General features: G+C 38.4%; 1 protein-coding gene across 6 annotated transcripts in view; it reads left to right on the top strand.

Moving 5' to 3' along the window:
* Positions 1–20,455, top strand: part of LOC150082241 (catenin beta-like) — a 208,921-nt gene that overhangs the window by 43,450 nt on the left and 145,016 nt on the right. For all 6 annotated transcript variants that reach the window (XM_090379199.1, XM_090379196.1, XM_090379198.1 and 3 more), the window contains exon 2: positions 9,655–9,789. In XM_090379199.1, coding sequence (XP_090235325.1) covers positions 9,744–9,789 — 46 coding nt within the window. In that variant the 5' untranslated portion in view covers positions 9,655–9,743. The remainder of the gene's footprint in view (positions 1–9,654; positions 9,790–20,455) is intronic.

Genomic DNA, 20,455 nt, shown 5'->3' on the forward strand with positions numbered 1-20,455 from the left:
AGTTTTCAGCACACATTATTAATTTTCCTGTAAATAAAAGTTTTGTAGATATGCATGTTAATGGTAGGGCAGTGTATTTGCTTGTCTCATAAGAGCCTTCAACAGGCCTTGTAATCCCCCATACCTTTGTTTTTCAGGCTGTATTGTCCCCGTAAAAGCAGTGCAAGAATCAATTTCACCTCTACTTGCAGCTGTTGTTTTAACAGCAGTTGCAAATAGTCTGTGTTTCTCCCAGATTTGAGGTTTTCCTACCCACCTAACACTGTTTCAGTAGCATCATCAAATATTCTTTCTTTCAGTAGCATTGGCACCACTTTTAAGTGTATTTTATCTATCTGCCACATTATCTGAGAGGAGGTGAATAGCTTATCTGAATATTAATAAAATAGTTGATAAAAAAAAGTAGTTTTGTGAGAGAAAGATGAAGAACTATTTAAAATTCAGTTTTACAAAAATATAAAGTGGGTCAATAGCAAGAGAAAGATATAAATTTTGGCAAGCTCTTTTATTTCCAAAGCAGCAAAGCAAAAGGTTCTAGTAGTGGGATTGCCATGGCTCGGGGGAGAACTGAGGGGAGACAGTTGTCCCCTGAAACACAGCCTTATGAAATGTACTGTTTCTTTGATGTTTGCTCAGCTATCAGGAATGGCACATGATATTGACAAGGAGGATGTCTTTGTGTTGGCTCAATGTAAAGAGTGTAAGAATATTAGGCTCCAACATAGTGTTGTGTGCTTTTATGAGAGCTTGAAGAAAATGGTGGATGCCCTCAAGGCATTTAAATTGGGGCCCATCAAGCTCTCAGCTGCTCACATCAACAGTGTTGTTATGCAGCCAGCTGAGACTACGGCAACACAGTGGCAACCCACAAGGCAGATTTGCTGGTCCCACAGGAGCTAGTTGTTCTCGGTGGCTCTATTATCAGATAAATAGTAAATATATTGTGCAAAAAGGATAGGTGGAATAGGACCAGGATATCTCCCAGGGCACAAAAGTTGATGCTGTTGTAGGGCAAATATAATCTTTTAAGAGCACAAAAGGTGATATGGTTATACTAATGACATTAAGAGTAGGAGATCTGCAGACTTACTTAACAAGTACATGGTGTCACACAGATATAAGGAATGCAGAATTAGAATTTGGGAGTACAATGTGTACAGAAAGGATAGGAAGTGGGGAGGGGTTATGCTGTTAGCTAAGAAACACATAAAATCTAACCTAAGGAAGTGCATCCAGTTTACATGGGTGGGCAGTGCAATGTTCAATCAGTTTGGTGTGACATAAGCACTGTGAAAACAAAAATGAGAGTAGGAGTGTGTTATAGGCCTAATGACTTTGATGAGTACAATGAACAACTGTACAGAGAAATAGAGGCCCAGTAAATCAGATTGTCATAATGGGGGATTAACTTCCCAGATATTGACTGCAACTTATGTTTGGTCACTCACACACTAGCAAGGTTTTTGTGGATTTATTGGATGATTGTTTTCTACAGCAGTGTGTTTGAGAGGCAACCAGGGGGAGTAATACTCTTGATCTGATTATCAGCAGTGATTCTTTATACATTAAGGATCTGCAGATAAAGGAACCACTGGGTGGCAGTGATCACAGTGTACTGATCTGGGATTTACTCAAAGATGTAACTACGATCAAGGGTAAAGGGAAGGGTTTTTGCTTTCGTAAACGTGACTACGGTGGTCCGAGACAGTTTTTAAATTCTATACAGTGGGACTAACTGATGATGTTGCCAACAGAAATTCTAAATGGAAAGCATTCAAAGAATTAATCTTGGAAGCTATTAGGCTTTTTATACCAACTAAGAAATATTGTTTGAAGTTTAGGCCTAAATGTATGTCAGATGAATTAATGAGAATCATTGCAGAGAAGAAAACTGCATGGAATGTATATAAATTATCAGGTGACACTGGCACCTATGGTAGTTATAAGCTGGCCTGTAATCAAGTCACAGAAGTGGTTGGCAGGCAAAGGCAGATTACGAGAAATCTTTGGCAAAGGATGTGAAGAAAAACAGCATAGAGTTCTTTATTTATGTAAACTCTAGAAGGAAAGGGATGAATCAGATTGGTCCACCTAATATCGACGGTTCAACTGTTGGTGATCCTGCTCAGGTAGCTGATGAACTGAACGAGTATTTTGCATCTACATTAACACATGAAGAGTTATTAAGGGAAGCGAATGCCAGAAGTTTATCAAACTCTGGCAGAGAGCTGATGATTTTGTAATCAATGAGAGCAAAGTGGAGGAGAGAAAGTGCAGCAAAGGAAGTAAGCAAACACTTAGCCATAATTATGAGAGCTTCCTTGGATTCAAGGGAGGTTATGATGGACTGGAGATGTGCAAATGTGTCCCTAATTCACAAAGAAGGGATCAAAGGGTGACACGAGTAATTACAGTCCTGTTAGTTTAACTTCTGTTCTGCCGGAAATTATGGAGTCACTGGATAAAGAAGCACTGCAGGATCAGCTAGACAAGACTGCGTTTATAGTTCAGACACAGCGTAGGTTTGTGATGATACTATGATGTGGTCACAAAGGAACTGGATGCAACAAATAATAATTTTATCATATACTTGGATTTTAGGAAATCCTTTGATACTGTTGCACATGGAAGACTAGTATACAAATTGGAGCAGTATGCTTCTATGAATAAAGGGATGGTTGAGTGGGAGAAGATGAGTGTGGTAATCAATGGACACTGCTCTTCGTGGACTAATGTTATTAGTGGAGTTCCCCAAGGTTTCGGGGTGGGCCCATTGTTGTTTTCTGTATTTATTGATGATATTGATGAAGGTATATCAGGCCCAATTTCCAAGTTTGCAGGCGATACAGAGTTGTTAATGACAGAAATGACAGTATACTACTGCAACGTGATCTAAAAAAGTTGAGCAGATGGGTTGCGAGGTGGCAACTGAAGTTTAACATCGACAAATGTAAAGTACTGCATATGGATAGTAGCAACCCCAGAGTAATGTACCAACTGTGTGGTATTATACTCAGGGTATGGAGAATGAAAAAGACCTGGAGTAATTGTGCAGTCAGATATGAAGTTTTCTGAGCAATGTAGACAGGCTGCAAGAGTAGCTCATGGTGTCCTGTTAATGATATACAGGAATTTTTCTAGCAGGGATAAGGAAGTGATTATCCCCTTGTATAAGGCAATGGTCAGGCAACACCTCGATTACAGGTCGTCTGGAGGCTTCATTTTAGGAAAGATGTAGAACTGTTGGAATGAGTACACAGATGGGCAATGAGATTGAAGATTGGAACAAAGGGTTTCTCTTATGAAGAAAGGCTTAAATTCTGCAAATTACAGTGTCTGGAGACTAGGCTCCTGCAAGGTGATCTGATTGAGGTGTAGAATGCCTTGGTTGGTTTGAGCAAGCTCATTGTTGATGGGATTCTTCCTCCTGCACAGATTACTCGCTTGAGGCGATATAAATTCAAATTGAGAAAAGATAGTTGTAGAATAGATGTGCGGAAATTTGCCTTTAGCCAGCGGTGGGTTGATTGCTGGAACAAACTTCCATCTGTCATTCTGTAAGTAGATAGCTTAAATAAATTCAAGGCAGAACTAGACAAAACATTTGGAGTGAATGAGAAGTTTTTTTTTTTTTTGGGGTGATGCTGTATAAGCTTGCTTTCTTGCATCATATATCTACTAATGTTGAAAAAAATTGTGAGTTAGGGTTAAATTTGAAAATGTCTGCAATTGTACCTAAACATGATAGAAGGAATAAATGATGAGTGCCTTGTCAAATAATTCAGCCCTGGAGAAATTTTGCATGGTTCATAGGGTAGAATTTTTCTCATGTTCTTTGCTTGTTAACAGGAGATACTGCTTTTGCAGGGATGGGTTAAACTTAAATAGAAAAGGTGCAAATATATTTGCTAATGCTGTCAAGGCAGTGTTTGGTGGGTCGGAAAACTGCTAGCTCGTGGGAAACACAGACTAATAGATTAACAATAGCTGCTGGCAGAAGTGAAAGTGATTCTTGTGCTATTTCTATTGGAATGAGCAGCAGCCTAGAAAGAAAGGTGGCAGGATTTGAAGGACTACTGGGAGTCATCATGGAACATGTAAATACATGGATTGTGTTAGGGAAACTAAGAGTAAGAACAGATGCGTGTATACTTGCATATACACCAGTGCTAGGAGCATAGTAAATAAATTTGATGAATTTAAAGTGCTAGTTAAGACGTCAAATGTGGGCATTCTTGGGATATCAGAGACGTGTTGTCACACAGATAATAAGGGATGCAGAATTTGAATATGGGGAGTACAATGCAGAAAGGACACATTGATCTTAGCCCAAAGGCTGAGAAACGATGTACAGAAAGGACAGTCCGTTTAGGATGGGAAGAGGGATTATGCTGTTAGCTAAGAAACAAAAAGTCTAAGGCAGTCCTAGTTGACATGGGTGGCCAGTGCAATGTTGAATCAGTTTGGCGTGACATACATAAGCACTGGGAGCAAAAATGAGAGTAGGAGTGTGTTACGCCTCATGACTCTGATGAGTACAACAAACAACTGTACAGAGAAATGGTGGGGGTCAGTAAATCAGAATGTCTTATAATGGGAGATTTTTGCTTTCCAGATATTGACTGGAACTTGTGATTGGTCACAAACACTAGCAAGACTTTTGTGGATATATTAGATGACTGCTTTCTATAGTAGTATTAGAGAGAAGCGAAAGAGAAATTCTCTTGATCTGATTATCAGCAGTGATTATTCATGCATTAATGATTTGCAGACAACTAGGTGGCAGTGATCACAGTGTATTGATGAGGGATTTACTTAAAGATGTAACTACCCTCAGGAGTAAAGGGAGGGGTTTTTGCTTTCATAAAGGTGACTATAATTGGAGCAGCAGGTTAAATTACCATGTCATTTCTAAATGGGAAGCATTCAAGGAATTAATTATGGAAGCTACTAGGCTTTTGATACCATCTAATAAATACTGTTCGAGGTTTTAGGCACAAGTCGATGTCTGATGAACTAATGAGACTCGTGGGAGAGAAGACAAATGCATGGGATGCGTATAAATCATCAGGTGATACAGAAGCATCTGGTAGATATAAGCAAGTCTGTAATCAAGTCACAAAGGAGGTTTGGCAAGTGAAGGCAGATTATGAGAATTGTTTTACAAAAGATTCAAAGAAAAACAGCAAAGGCTTCTTTACTTATATAAACTCTAGAGGGAAGGAGATGAATCAGATTGGTCCACTTGATATTGATGGTTCGACTGTTAATGATCCAGCTCAGGTAGCTGACAAACTGAATGAGTATTTTGCATCTGCATTCACACATGATGGAAGTGCATTCTTTAGAGAAGTGCAGGTCAGAAGTTACTCAAACAGGCAGGTAAATGATTTTTTAATAAGTGAGAGGAAAGTGGAAAAGAAATTGTTGAAGTTAAACATAAGAAAGGTAACTGGGGTGGATGAGATCTATCCAATTATATTAATGGAGGCAGCAAAGGAAGTGAGCAAACCCTTTGCCATAATTATGAGAGCATCCTTGGATTCAGGGGAAGTCTCACAGACTGGAGATGTGTGAAAGTATCCCCAATTCAGAAAGGGAGATCAAAGGGTGACATGAGTAATACAGACCTGTTGGTTTAACTTCTGTTCTAGGGAAGATCGTGGAGTCACTGGTAAGAGAAGTAATGCAGGATCATCTAGACAAACTGCATTTGTACTTCAGACACAGCACGGGTTTGTTAAGGGGAAATCTTGTTTGACCAATTTTATTGTATACTACAATGTGGTTACAATGGAACTGGATGCAAAAAATAATTTTGATATCATATAGTTAGATTTCAGGAGAGCCTTTTATACTGTTGCACATAAAAGGCTGCTGTACAGATTGGAGTAGTGTGGCATTAAGAGCAAGTTTCTGCTCTGGATAAAGTGATGGTTAAATGGAAGAAGACAAAGAGTGGTTATCAGTGGGCACTGCTCTTTATGAACTAATGTTATCAATGGATTTCCACTGGGTTCAGTGTTAGGTCGCTTGTTATTTTCTATATTTATTAATAATATATTGATGAAGGCATATCAGGCTTAATGTCCAAGTTTGCAGATGATAGAGGTTGGCAGGATGGTTAACGACAAAATGCTGCAGATGATAGAGGTTGGCAGGATGGTTAACGACAAAATGCTGCTTCAACAGGATCTAGAAAAGTTAAGCAGATGGGCTGAGAAGTGGGAATTGAAGTTCAGTATTGACAAATGAAAAGTATGTACTGCATATGGGTAGCAGCAATCCCCAGAGTAACGTATCAACTATGTGGTACTACACTCAGTGCTAGGGTTGAGTGCTGGGCCAACTTTTATTTTTTATATTTATTAATGATAACGATGAAGGAATGTCAGACCCAATGTCGGTTTTCAGATGATAAGAAAGTTGGCAAGGTGGTTAATGATAGTAATTAGCCTATGCTACTGCAAATAGGCAATAGCATAAGAAGTTGCAATAGAAATTTAACTTTGACAAATGCAAGGTACTTCATATGAGTAGTGATAATCCCAGAATAATGTACCATCTGTGTGGTACCACACTCAAGGTAGTGGAGATTCTTTCTTTTGCTCAGATTATGCACATGAGGGTCATAAATTCAAGTTGTGAAAGGACAGTTGCATAATAGATGTGCATAAGTTTGCCTTTAGGCAGCATGAGGTTGATTGCTATAACAAATTTCCATCTGTTGTGGAAGTTGATAGCTTAAATAAATTCAAGGAACTAGACAAACTATTGGAGGGAATGGATTGGTGAAATGGGAAGTTTCTTTTTTTTTTTTTTCTTTCTTTTGGCTGATGCTGTATAAGCTTGCTTTCTTGCATCATATGCCACTACTAATGCTACTGTAAACCTCTTTTTAACATTATAAGCACATTATTTAACAGTGCAGTAGGGAGTTATTGATGAAGTCAGTCAAATTCCTTCCTGTTTCATAAGTCAGTCTTTATTGTAAAATTGTTTTGTATGTTTGTGTTAGATGATTGAACTGTAAACTAAAATTGAATTACAAACAGAAACCAGTTTATATTGAAACTTGTCTAATGAAGAGAACTTATGTGGATTTAAATCAATTGTTTTGTTGGATGTTGCAGTAAATATTAAAATGGCAGCATTGTGGAGGAGAGAAAATGATAAAAGTATGCTTGTTGAAAATTTGCTGATATATAAAACAGGAATACACATACAGTGGGACCATTGTATAACGAAATCGATCGTTTGCTTGAAAAAATTCATTAAACAGAAATTTCGTTATAAAGAAACATGACCTTTTCAACAATGAAAAATACTGTAATTTAACATTCAGAAATATAGTAAAAGATGGAAAATAAATCAGAAATAAGTTGGGTATGAATAAATTTTCTAACATTTTTAAAACAATTAATTTATGAATACATACATATTACGAAATGGCTACTTACATGATATGCACGATATATTAGTATATTTTTAAGAAGTATTTCTTAAAATATTGGTTACTTTTTGTTGTACACTGGATTTTACTTTACATCATTCATAAAAATGTTCACATTTGTTTAAACACTTAGATATATTTTCTGGCACATTTTCTTCACACTGAAGGCTTCGACACAAAGTTTCAAATGTTGCCAACATTCCATGTTTAGAAGGTTTAAATTACCCTCATTTTCATCCAACTCATCTTGGTTATTGTCACTAGTTCTTTGAATACTCTCCAAAATGTTGGAGTCAGTAGCTGGATATTCAGCTTGCTATGACATCATTATCAACTCATAAAAATTTGTCAAGATCAATTTCTCCACTGATCAAACCTCTTGCTTGGAGTTCTTCCCAAGATTGCTCAGTATCTCGTAGTAGTTCTGCCCTCTCATCACTATTAATTGGCATTTTAACAAAACTTGCTTTTGCAAAACAATTCTTAATCATTGTTTCCGTCACATCTTGATTCTACACTTTTGCCAACTCTGATATGTACATCCAGAAATCTATAACAGAATCTATAGGTTGGTTGGCTTCTGTTCTCAGTATAATTTTTTTCAGTATATGCCTTCGGTAGTGTATTTTTAAATTCTTGATAATGCTTTGGTCCATTGGCTGCAATTTATATGAGGTATTTGGAGGGAAGAAAACAAGCTTCACACTTGTAAGTTTCGAAATTACTGAATGAAAGTGGGCAAGGCAGTTGTTGACAATCAGCGCGAGTTTTCTATTTTTCAAAAATTTCACTTGTCATCCAAGATTTTTTGTTAGTTGAGTCCAACTCTAACGACTTTACTCTTTTGAAATATTGGGGTTGTATACTTTTGCCTATTACCAAAAGCTTCAGTGTTTCATTACCAGCCATATTTGCAACAACCAAAACTGCAATTGTCTCCTTACTATTTTTACCACCTAAACATTTATCACTTTAAAAGCTAGTCTTGATCAGCAAACATTTAAAAAATAGACCTGTTTCATCAACACTGAATATGTATTTGGGCTCGTAGTCCTCTATAATTTTTTCAAAGCTATTTCTTTCTAATGGGAACAGTCTTCTTCAATTACAACTCCACTTTCACCACAAATAACTTTTTCGAGTAAGCCGAGGTGCTTTTTAAATTTATCCATCCAGAAATATCTTGGAATTTTTTATGCGCCAGAAAGATACGTACTCCATAGCTTTTTCTTTTATTCCTGATATCAGCATGTTTTGGCCTAGAATCAACTTCGCCCACTTAAAAACGGCTTCATCTACATCTTCATAAAGTCATCATTTTGCACGTTTCCGACTGGGTCCCGTTTCCTCAAACAATTTGAACATCGAAAACTGTTATTCAGAATGGTTGACATACTACTGGCAGGGATACCAAATTTTAAAGTGATTTTTTTTTTTTTTTAATTCTCCGATCTACACTACTAAGCACTTCCACTCACTTAAGGATTTCTTCTTATAGACATTGCAAAAACTGATTTAGGAACCACTTGTACCAACCATATAAACAGACAGGTGAAATTTAGTAAAAGTGTGGATGACTCATTTCTGAGAAACAGATGTATTTCTGGTATAAAGGAACATCACTCTCTCCTAATTCTCTAATAGGGCGTTTACAGTAGAAAACAGGTTGACAAGAGTCATTTTGCGCATCTGGAATATGCCTTAATCTTTGCCAATGACTGTGGATACACAGTTTGAAGTTGACCAGCATGACTTCTCGGTACAATAGAGGCAGTTGTATAGGTTTTATGGGTACCACTAAATTGTGGAATGTTTAGTTCTTAATATGTGCTCTTAAGAATTAAGTTAAAAGGATTAATTTTAAATCCTTTTAACTCTTAATTCTTGCTTTCAACAGCATCAGCTCTATTGCCTGAAGGCCAGAGGTGTGAACAATGCGTACACAGGTCTCTCGAAATCAGTCTGTTATATGGAAATTTTCTTCATTATATGGAAACTGTTTTCGATGTAATGACCAAGGGGAAATCAAAAAATTTCACTAAATAGAAAAATTCGCTATATAGAAGTTCGTTAAAGGGAGGTCCGACTGTATATTGATAGGAGTAGGAATACATATATATTGATTGGATTTATGATATATGTGCAAGTAATTTTTAAAAATATGAAAGTAAATAAATGCTCGAAACTTATTTTCTTTACAGATTGCTTATATATCTGTGTGTGTATGTGTGTATATACTAGACCAACAACCAAATCAATAAGGAGTAATTGATTATTCACTTACATCAAGATGAGTTATCAGCTGCAGTCTCCTGCTCCTCCAGGAGCAAGACCAGGTAAATAAATCATTTTAATTTTTAAAAGTACACTTAATTTTTTTGTTTATCTATTATAAATGAATTAATTTATGGCTGTGTTCTAATTTAAATTAAGTTATATCTATTCAATTTGAAATACAGTTTTAGTGCATTCATTAGATTCTTATACTCTATAAATCTGCTGTACACCGATGGAAACAGTGGAAGGAGTGAAGGTGGAGTTGGGTTTCTGGAATTCATTTCATTTTGGAATTCAAAAAGTATATACTTTTGAATTCCAAAACATTTTGGAATTCAAAAGTATATCACCAAGGGTGTCAAGACTAATACTCAATATTTCTAAGAGGTACAAGCTAAAGGTTATAATGATTTATGCACCAACATCGAGGCATGATGATGAAGAGGTTGAAGAAATGTACACCGAAATTGAGTCTTCGAGATGAGCAGAAAACCCACTACACTATTATTATGGGGGATTTCAATGCTAAGGTTGGAAAAAGACAAAACAGCGCAGAAAGGGGAACTATAGGAAATTTTGGAATTAGTGAAAGAAATGAAAGAGGTGAAAGACTTGTGGAATTTGCAGAATCTCGAGGATTGTCGGTAACAAACCCTTTTCAAGAAAAGGGTGAACAGGAAGTGGACATGGAAGAGTCCAAATGGATTAACAACTAATGAAATTGACTTCATCCTCACTAACAGAAGATATATCGTGAATGATGTTACCATCCTGAACAAGGTAAATGTTGGAAGTGATCACAGAATGGAAAGATGCACACTTGATATAGATGTAAGAAAAGAAAGGAAAAAACCGACTTGAGTAAATAATACGAAGGTCTTTGAGATAACAGAAGAGGAGAAAGAGCAGTATGTACTGGAACTTAAGAACACGTTTGAGCTTCTGCAGACTGCTCAGGACCAAGATATCGACGAGGAATACTACAACTTTCTGAAAGTGATAAAGCCCAAGAAACCTATAGGGAAAAAGAAATCCAAAGAAGAAAAAATTAGTCAAGAAACTCTTGTTATGATGAACCAAAGGCGACAAATGAAGAGCAAGATAAACACTGACAAGGAGAAAATTGAGTATACTGAGTTATGCAAAGCCATTAGAAAGAGGCTTAGAGAGGACATAAGAAGATTTAACACAAGAAAAGTAGAACAAGCATTAAGGGAAAACAAAGGACTTAAATCAGCAGCCATGAGCAGTAATACAGAAAGACAAATGATACTGAAACTGAAGAATAGTGATGGTGTACTTATAAAAAGCAGAAAAAGCATAATTCAAATAGCAGAAGACTACTATAGAGAATTATACAAGGAGCGAGGGAATAATGCCAGCAGTGGGGAAGATGGATCACAAATTAGCAACACGTACGACATACACGATATTCTTCCTGATGAGGTAGAACAGGTGTTGAAGAAAATGAAGAATCAGAAAGCCCCAGAGGAAGATGAAGTTACTGTAGAGTTGTTAAAATTGGGAGGAAGAGACATAACACAAAAACTGGCAAGGCTCTTCACAAAATGCATTAGAAAAGGTGTGATGCCTAAGCAGTGGAATAATGCAATCATAGTTTTGCTGCATAAGAAAGGAGATAAATCAGAAATTGGAAATTATAGATCAATTAGCTTGTTATCCCACATCTACAAGTTGTTCACAAGGGTCATTACTAACAGATTAGAAAGAATACTTGATGAGAATCAACCGAAAGAGCAAGCTGGCTTTAAGACAGGATTCTCAACTATAGATCACCTTCACGTAATATCACAGCTAATGGAGAAAGCAAATGAATATAAAACACCATTATGCCTGGCATTTGTGGATTATTAAAAGTCATTTGACTCCATACAGCATAAGGCAATGTTTTGGGCACTGGAAAGACAAGGCATAGATACCCCATATATTATGATTTTGAAGAAAATATATGAGAACGCAACCTCCTTTATTAGACTAGACAAAGACAGTAGCAAATTTAAAATCGAGAAAGGAGTTCGACAAGGAGACACAATATCTCTGAAGCTGTTTACTGCTGCCCTTGAAGATGCTTTCAGAAGATTAGACTGGTCGCAGAAAGGAGTCAATGTGAATGGAGAGTACCTAAACCATTTACGATTTGTAGATGACATTGTTCTCATAAGCCATGATCCCAAAGAATTAGAGGAAAATCTTAATCATATGCAGAGTTAGTAAGGATTTTGGACTAAAGATGAATATGGCTAAAACAAAAGTAATGATGAACAAGTATACCACAGAAAGGGACATAATGATTGAAGTAGCTGTAATTGAAAAGGTGGAGTCATATACTTATCTGGGACAAGTTATTAGCTGTAATAATGATAAATGGCTGGAAGTCAAGAGAAGAATAAATTTTGGATGGATAGCATTCAGGAAATATAGTCACATACTGAAGAGCAATATCCCAGTTTGTCTGAAATGTAAAATAATGAACCAGTGTATACTCCCCACAATGACTTATGGAAGTGAAACTTGGGCACTCACCAAAAAAATGGAAGAGAAGCTGAGAACTACACAGCGAAGAATGGAACGAATTATATTGGGAATCAGACTGTTAGATAAGAAGAGAAACACATGGATTAGGCAGCAAACTCAAGTAAAGGAAATTCTTATCAAAACTAAAGAACTAAAATGGTCTTGGGCTTGAGCTATGTGTCCTGCCCAAGACTATTTTAGTTCTTGTGTCCTGCCCAAGAACTAAAATGGTCTTGGGCAGGACACAGCTCGAAGACATGATGACAGATGGACCTAGGAAAATAACAGAATGGTACCCAAGAGGAGCTAGAAGAAAACCTGGAAGACAACGGCGGAGATATAGATGAAATTCATAAGTTTGTGGGTAGTAAATGGATGGCCATTGCACAAAACAGAAGGAACTGGAAAGTTGCTGGCGAGGCCTTCATCCTGCAGTGGATTGAAAATGGCTGATGATGATTACTCTAGTAGCTTTTAGAGGAGGATCTTCATCTTTTTCTTTCTCTTCCTTCTGTTGGCTTCTTCATTGGAAAGCTGCTGTTCATGGCTATCCAACAGCTCTGTTACATCTTCAGCTGCTACCTTGTCCAATCCCACCTTTTGTGCCAGCCTGCTAACGTCTTCAACAATGTTCTCCACTGGCTCTAATCCTGTGAAGTCGTGCATAAATTGTGGGAGTAATTTGCGGCACACTCCATTCACCGTAGCCAGGTGGGAAGGAGCAGCAGTGCGTAGCACACGCTTCTTGATTAGACCGGAGTTCGAGCCCGTCACCACCAAATACGGAGGTTGCGGAAAGGTCAGGGAATGACCACCGCATATCCCGGAGCAGTATGGCCTTAGTTGCTAATGCTCCTAAAAACCAAATAACAAACAAACAAATAACACTCCATTCACACAGCTCATTGACACTTTCTCCCAAGCTGCATTGATGTTATTAATGCCCTTCAAATTGTCAGAGTGCCAATAATCTGTCCAAAACTCTCACCATTTCTGTTAAGATTTTGTGGAGGTAATAGGCTTTAAAGGTTGCTATTACCCCCTGGTCAATTGGTTGCAAAACTGAAGTGGTCTTTGGTGGCATGTAAACAACATTGATGTCCAGAGATGTTCTGACTTCAGCAAAATTTGCAGGATGACAAGGGGGCAATGTCCAGAAGAGCCTTGGCTGGTAATTTATTCTCTTGACAAAAACGGAGCATTTATTCTAGGACAAAAATAGTTTGTGTACCAATCCAAGAAGATTTCTTGTGTCACCCAAGCCCACCTGTTCCATTTCTAGTAGACTAGCAACATTAGCTTTGTTTAGGCCCTTAAGAGCATGTAGTGTCTGTGAATGGTACATCATTTGTTTTAATTTTAAAGTGCCAGAAACATTTTCACCCAGCAGAAGCGTTAGCCTGTCTTTTTTGCAGCCTTGACACCTGGTGCAGACTGCTCTTTGTGGCAGTGAAGTTTTGTGATGGCAGTTTCTTCCAATAAAGCCCAGTGTTGTCAATATTAAAAATGAGATCAGGAGGATAATTTCCCTCCTCTACAATGGCTTTAAACTCTGCAGGGAAATTCTGCAGCTGCCTCAGTATCTGAATTTGCCACCTTGCCACTTAATTTCACACAGCAGCACTTGCTTCGAGATTTGAATTGCATGAACCATTCCTTGCTACCTAAAAAATGTCTCATCACCACTCTTTTTTCTTCAAATCTTTGAAATTTGATTTTGCCTTTTCAGAAATAACAGCTTGAGTCAACGGAATGTTGTTTTGATTTAAGTCATCCACCCACAATGACACTAAGTTCTCCATTTTTTCTAAAAGTTTACTTCTGCTATAATTCACTTGCATCACACTTACTGTCGTAGCATGTTGCATTGACTGTTTTATTTTATCTGCATTTTTAATTATGGTACTCACAGTTGATGGAAGCAATTTCATACTTCTACACACATTAGGACGTGTCTGACCATCTTCCATTCTACAAATTACCTCCACCTTTTTTCCAATGTGATAGATGATTACCAATGTGATAGGTGAAAACCGGTGGATATGTCATTTAGGGTATGGAGAAGCGATTTGTAGAAGAAAAAAATTAGTTCAAATTTCTGCCACCAGGGGATTGAATTGCATGAACTATTCCTTGCTACCTAAAAAATGTCTCATCGCCACTCTCTTTTTTCTTCAGATCTTTGAAATTTGATTTTGCCTTTTCAATAATAACAGCTTGAGTCAACGGAATGTTTTTTTGATTTAAGTCATCCACCCACAATGACACCATTGGCACTGTAAACATGAGATGGAATACTTAACTTAGGATTAGATTTTAATATCTGAACTTAAAAATCTATAGATATTGTTCTATGTGCTTTCCTTCACTTGAGATGACATTCTGTAAATGGAGAACTGCGTGCGACACATTTTCGCATAGCATCTCATTGGGGATGTTGGCTATATGCTGTTTAATGCTTGCTTTCAAATCGACAAGCGTCTGTATGCCACCATGGTAAACTCTGTCTTTCAGGTATCCCCATATCCAGAAATCACAGGGATTGAGATCTGCTGAACGATCAAGCTGGCCAGACTGCGGAAAGTCTCTAGAAATGATTTCCGAATGTTGAATGGAGCAGTTCCTTCATTTGTCAACCAACGTGGAGAGGGGCGCCATCTTGCATGAACACTACGGTCTCCAAGCATTGCCTTTCTTGTAGAGTGGGAATAATGTGATCTCTTTGAAAAGCGCAGTACCATACACCTTATGGGGCACCTCCGTAGCCAGATAGGCAGGAGCAGCAGTGATTAGCACACGCTTCTTGATTAGACCGGGGTTAGAGCCCGTGCCCACCAAATATGGAGGATGCGGAAAGGTCAGGGAATGACCACCGCATATCCCTGGAGCAATATGTGGACTTTGTAGTGGTCTTTCATGCACAGCAGATGGACAAGAAGTTCTCCATATTCTGCAGTTTTGTGCGTTTACAACCCCATGAAGAGTGAAATGTGCCTCATCAGACCACAAAATTATTCGAGTTCATGATCGTCAAGCTCCATACGAGCCAGAAATCGTAGACAAAAGTCTGTTCATTGTTTTTTTTTTTTTTTTTTATGAAAATCCAAAACACGAGAAGTATTAGAACTTATAGTACTTAGTACCTTGCTTGGGTTAGAGATTGAGAAGATGAAAGAAGATATTTGTTGACATTAGACTTGAAGATCTGCAGGCTGTAATTTTCAGGAAATACGTATGAAGGAAGGTTGTTCCAGAAAACGGCAGTTGAATGAATAAACGAGGAAGATGAAAAGTTGGTTCTGTGAGTTTGAATTTTGACGATAAATGGATGTTGGCTGGTGGCGGCATGTGTTTGGACCGTTTTGAAAGAGAGAGCGGGAATTATAGAAGCCAATTCAGAACAACAGTGCCCGTGGAAGTATCTAGAAAAGGCATGCAGCAGAAACAGAACATCTATGACACTGAGAGTGGAGAGACTGTTGGGATGAGGCATTAATTAACCTAACTGCCCTCTTCTGAATGGAATCTAGAAGCCTGAGAGAGGTTTTGGGGGCACCGCCCCAGATGTGGAAACAATATTCTATGGTAGGGAGGATCTACACAGAGTGAACAGCTGTTTGGAAGAATAGTAACGGCGAGAGCAAAAGAGAAAACCAAGTTTTTTAGATGCAGAGAAAGCAATATTTGTAATGTGCTTGTGTCAAGAGAGATTAGAAGTCAGGGTAATCCCCAAAAGAGATATATCATCTTGCCTATAAATTGGAGTGTCACCAAAGATAAGCATAGGAGCAGAATAATCCTTTTTGTGAGATATAAAACAGGACTGAGTTTAAGAAAGATTGAAATCAACTAAGTTGTCTTTGCCCCACTGAAGAATTACCTGGAGATCGGCATTTATGGAATTGGTAGTGGATATTTGAGAAGTTGAAGCTGATTTAGCAGGACGAGGTTTCTCAAACTGGATTTCTCAATGGAAGAAGGTCATTAATATACAAGAAGAAAACAGTGAGGGAAAGAACTGAACCTTGGGGACACCAGCATTAGTGCAGAAGTTAGAAGATAGAGTGCCATGTACCATCACCCTCACTGAGCGGTCAGAGAGAAAACTGGATAACCAATTACAAAAAACAGTTGGCAAACCATAAGATGGAAGCTTGTTAAGAAGACCTTTATGCCAAACACGATTGAAAGCCTTTGAGATGTCAAGAGCAACTGCTTGTGTTTCACCGAACTTTTCCATTGAATTGATCCATAAATGGGTAACATAAGCCAGAATATCACCAATGGTTCGACACTGGTGATATTCTGGCTTATGTTACCCCTTCTAAAACTCAGTCTTGTCTTATATCTCGCAAAAAGGATTCTTCTGCTCCTATGCTTATCTTTAGTGACACTCCGATTTCTAGGCAAAATGATATATCTCTTTTGGGGATTACCCTGACTTCTAATCTCTCTTGTCACAAGCACATTACAAATATTGCTTCCTCTGCATCTAAAAAACTTGGTTTTCTCTTTCGCTATCAGCGTTACTTTTCTTCCAAACAGCTGCTCACTCTGTATAAATCGCAAATCTGCCCTGCCATGGAATATTGTTCCCACATCTGGGGTGGTGCCCCCAAAACCTCTCTCAGGCTTCTTGATTCCATTCAGAAGAGGGCAGTTAGGTTAATTAATGATTCATCTCTAACAGAGTCTCTCCACTCGCTTTCTCATAGACTGTTTCTGCTGCATGTCTCTTCTACAGATACTTCCACGGGCACTGTTCTTCTGAATTGACTTCTATAATTCCCGCTCTCTCTTTCAAATCAGTCCGAACACGTGCCGCCACCAGCCAACATCCATTTACTGTCCAACTTCAAACCCGCAGAACCAACTTTTCATCTTCCTCATTTATTCATTCAACTGCTGTTTTCTGGAACAACCTTCCTTCATACGTATTTCCTGAAAATTACAATCTACAGAAGTTCAAGTCCAGTGTCAACAAATATCTTCTTACGTCTTCTCAACCTCCAACCCAAGCACGGTACTAAGTACTGTAGGTTCTAATACCTCTCGTGTTTGGAGTTCACATAAAAAAAAAAAAAAACTGATGGAATCCATACTGGCGATCCTTGATTAGACAGAAGATTTCTAGATAGTTTAAGAATTGGTGGTTAATTGATTTCTCCATTACTTTAGAAAGAGTAGAAGTAATTGCAATGGGATGATAATTGGATGGGAGGGATTTGTCACCCTTTTTAGAAACTGGCTGGATATGAGCAAATTTCAAAGCAGAAGGAAAAACACCTTTGGAATAAGAAAGTGAAAAATGGTGGCAAAGAACAGTTGCAAGGAGTAAGTTCAGGAGTGCAGGTTTTGAGAACAAGTGGAGAAATACCATCAGGACCTGGAGCTTTCTTAGCATCAAGATTGGTCAAAATCCTTCTGACATCCTTTTGATGGAAGACCACAGGAGGCACTGAATGGAGCATGCTGGGAATGGTGGGAGGTGTTTTACCAAGATCCTTAATACATGAGTTGGAAGAAAAATTGGATGCTAGCAGGTCAGCTTTATCCTTGGCTGAAGTGACAACAGAACCAACTGGTTTTGATAGAGGTGGGAGCAGAGATGGGCAGTAGCTTTGGCAAGAGACCAGAATGCTTGGCTACCATTAGGGCAAGAAGCAAGTTTTCTACTCTTAGCCTGTTCAAAATATAGTTTGGACTGATTAATAACTGCTTTACAGTTGTTGCGAGCTTTTGTGTAGGCAGAAAATGAAACTGAAGAATTGGAAACAAGGCAATTACGATATGCTACGTTCTTTTCTTGAACAGCCTTAGCACATTTATTGGAAAACCAAGGTTTAGGTAAAGGACGAGATTTTAAGGTGGAGTGTGGAATAAAGGATTCCATTCTTGTAAGAATAATTTCACTGACACAAACTGAAGTTGTGCTCTGAGGTTCCTAAAGGACCACTCACTTCGACTGTGTACTTAGAAGGGTTGTTTGTGAGAAAAAGATCAAGGGTATTGGCTGTATGGTTAGGATTGTCCGATATTCTGGTAGGTAAATGAACAATCTATTCGAGGTCATTAGTAATTGCAAAAGCCTCAGCATCATGACCAGCTGGGTCTGTGTGACCAAAAAACGGAAGCCAGCTAGAGTTGTGAACATTAAAATCACCAAGGAAAATTGCCTCACTGTTAGGAAAGTTGGACTGGAGAAAGTCAAGTTGCACAGAGAGGAAGTCAAAGAGTTCCAAGTGATTAGTGAAGTTAGGAGAACAGTAGGGAGAACAGATGAATTTGGTAGAATGAGGTAGAGCGATTTTAACCAGAGAAGATCGAAAAGAGGAGATTCCAAATTACCAAGTCTCTGACAGGAAATATTGGAATGGACATATGCACAAGTACCACCTTTGGGGTGAAAGGAATCATACAGTGAATAATTTGGGCAACTGAGATGAGCAGTGGTCGAATCAACCAATAACTGAGATTTTGTCAGAAAAAGTACCTGGGATTTGGCAGACTGTAAGTGGAAATGGACATCATTGAGATTAGAACTGAGACCGCGTGTATTTGTGAAATAAACTAGGAAGTGTTCAGGAGGTTTAGATCTTTTTGCAGATAAGTTTACTCTATTAGTTTAACAATTCATGGTGTATTCAGTAGTAAGTGTATGAACAGTTTCTGTATGAAGTAATGAAATTTTTGGATATGGGCTACACGTGATAAGAATATACCCAGATCCTTAACATAATGTGGCCTTGACAATAACCCCCGTGTACACACTACTCAGACTCCCTCTAGTCACTATCTGGCAGAGTAGGGGCAGCAAGATTATACATTAGCTGATCCAGAAGCCTCCTAGAGAGTTACCAATAGGTTTGGTCTGGTGTATTAACTAGCGGCCAGCCTGCGAACACCGTTTTAGAGCTGTACCCTCGAAATGTAAGGAGGTTTGGGTCTCGCCACGGTGTTCATCATAACCTCAAAGGACATCAGTCATACTACATGATGGAAGAGATGGGGGAGGGTTGAGCAGAACTTTGCTCTGGAGACTAAATATGTGTTTCACCACTTCAAACCTCCAATAAGCAAAGTGGTAGTATTTCACCGGTTAATGAGAGTCATCTACCACCTAGTATTGCCTGGTAACACAGAGGGGCGGCATTCCTCTGTGTGGTGTGGGCGCCACTCCATGACTCCTGCTTACGTTGGTTCACACCTGGGTGGTCACCCACAGTATGCTTGTGCATTGTGGTTATACCCAGGATTACTAACAGTCCCACTATCATGAAGGTGCTAGCAGAGGACTTGGCTGTCACAGACCGTCTGGACATCACCGAAATTAGGTCCACTTGACTTAAGTGTCATCCGAATATCAGTTCCATCAGTGTTTTAGACAGCACAGGTAGCAAGCACAGCTTGTCTGGCATATCTGAGAGAATGTCTGCACAGCCTCAAGGACTACAAGACTTTAGTTCTTGCACTATGTGAATCTTGTACGGGAACCAGCGTAAAATTATTCGAAGGACTTTACGTACAGTAGATGAAGGAAGGTTCAAGTCTCTTGACACACCTCTGGCACTACTGACTGGTAGTGTTTTGCATTCTGACCATTGCAGCCACCACTTCATCCATTACCTCTGTTCCGATATGTGGTCATCCCCTTCCTGGAATTACATCTAATTTCCCAGTCGCTTCAAATTTCTTTATTAGTTTTCAAAGTCCCACTGACGTCAAAAGTCCTTTATGCAAACCTTTTACGTTTCCGATATTCATGTAGTGCTGCATTAGCATTACTATTATTCTGGTAGAACAGTTTTACTAAAAGAGCACGTCCCCTTTTTGTAAGAGCTATAATGGTTATTGACGGTGTCATTGGCTTTTCTGCTTTTATCTAACAGGATGTCATTTGCATAAGCAGCGTGGGTTGAAGTAAATGAGAACTTTTACATATGTGCAATGGCGTTTTTCCACTCGTGGCAGAAATTTGAACTAGTTTTTTTTTCTTCTACAAATCGCTTCCCCATATCCTAAACGACACACCTGCCTATTTCCACAGCACTAATTCTAACCAAATTGACACTAGGGTCTCCTGAATAGGAAACTTATATTATAACCACCTGGTACTTACAAAACTCACCTTTCAGTTTCATAGAGTATAATGAAGCATTGGCTGAATTAAGATTAAATTAGCATTGTTAC

This window comes from Mastigoproctus giganteus, chromosome 8 (genome assembly GCF_048544385.1).
Source record: "Mastigoproctus giganteus isolate SK-2022 chromosome 8, ASM4854438v1, whole genome shotgun sequence".
NCBI lineage: Eukaryota > Metazoa > Arthropoda > Arachnida > Uropygi > Thelyphonidae > Mastigoproctus > Mastigoproctus giganteus.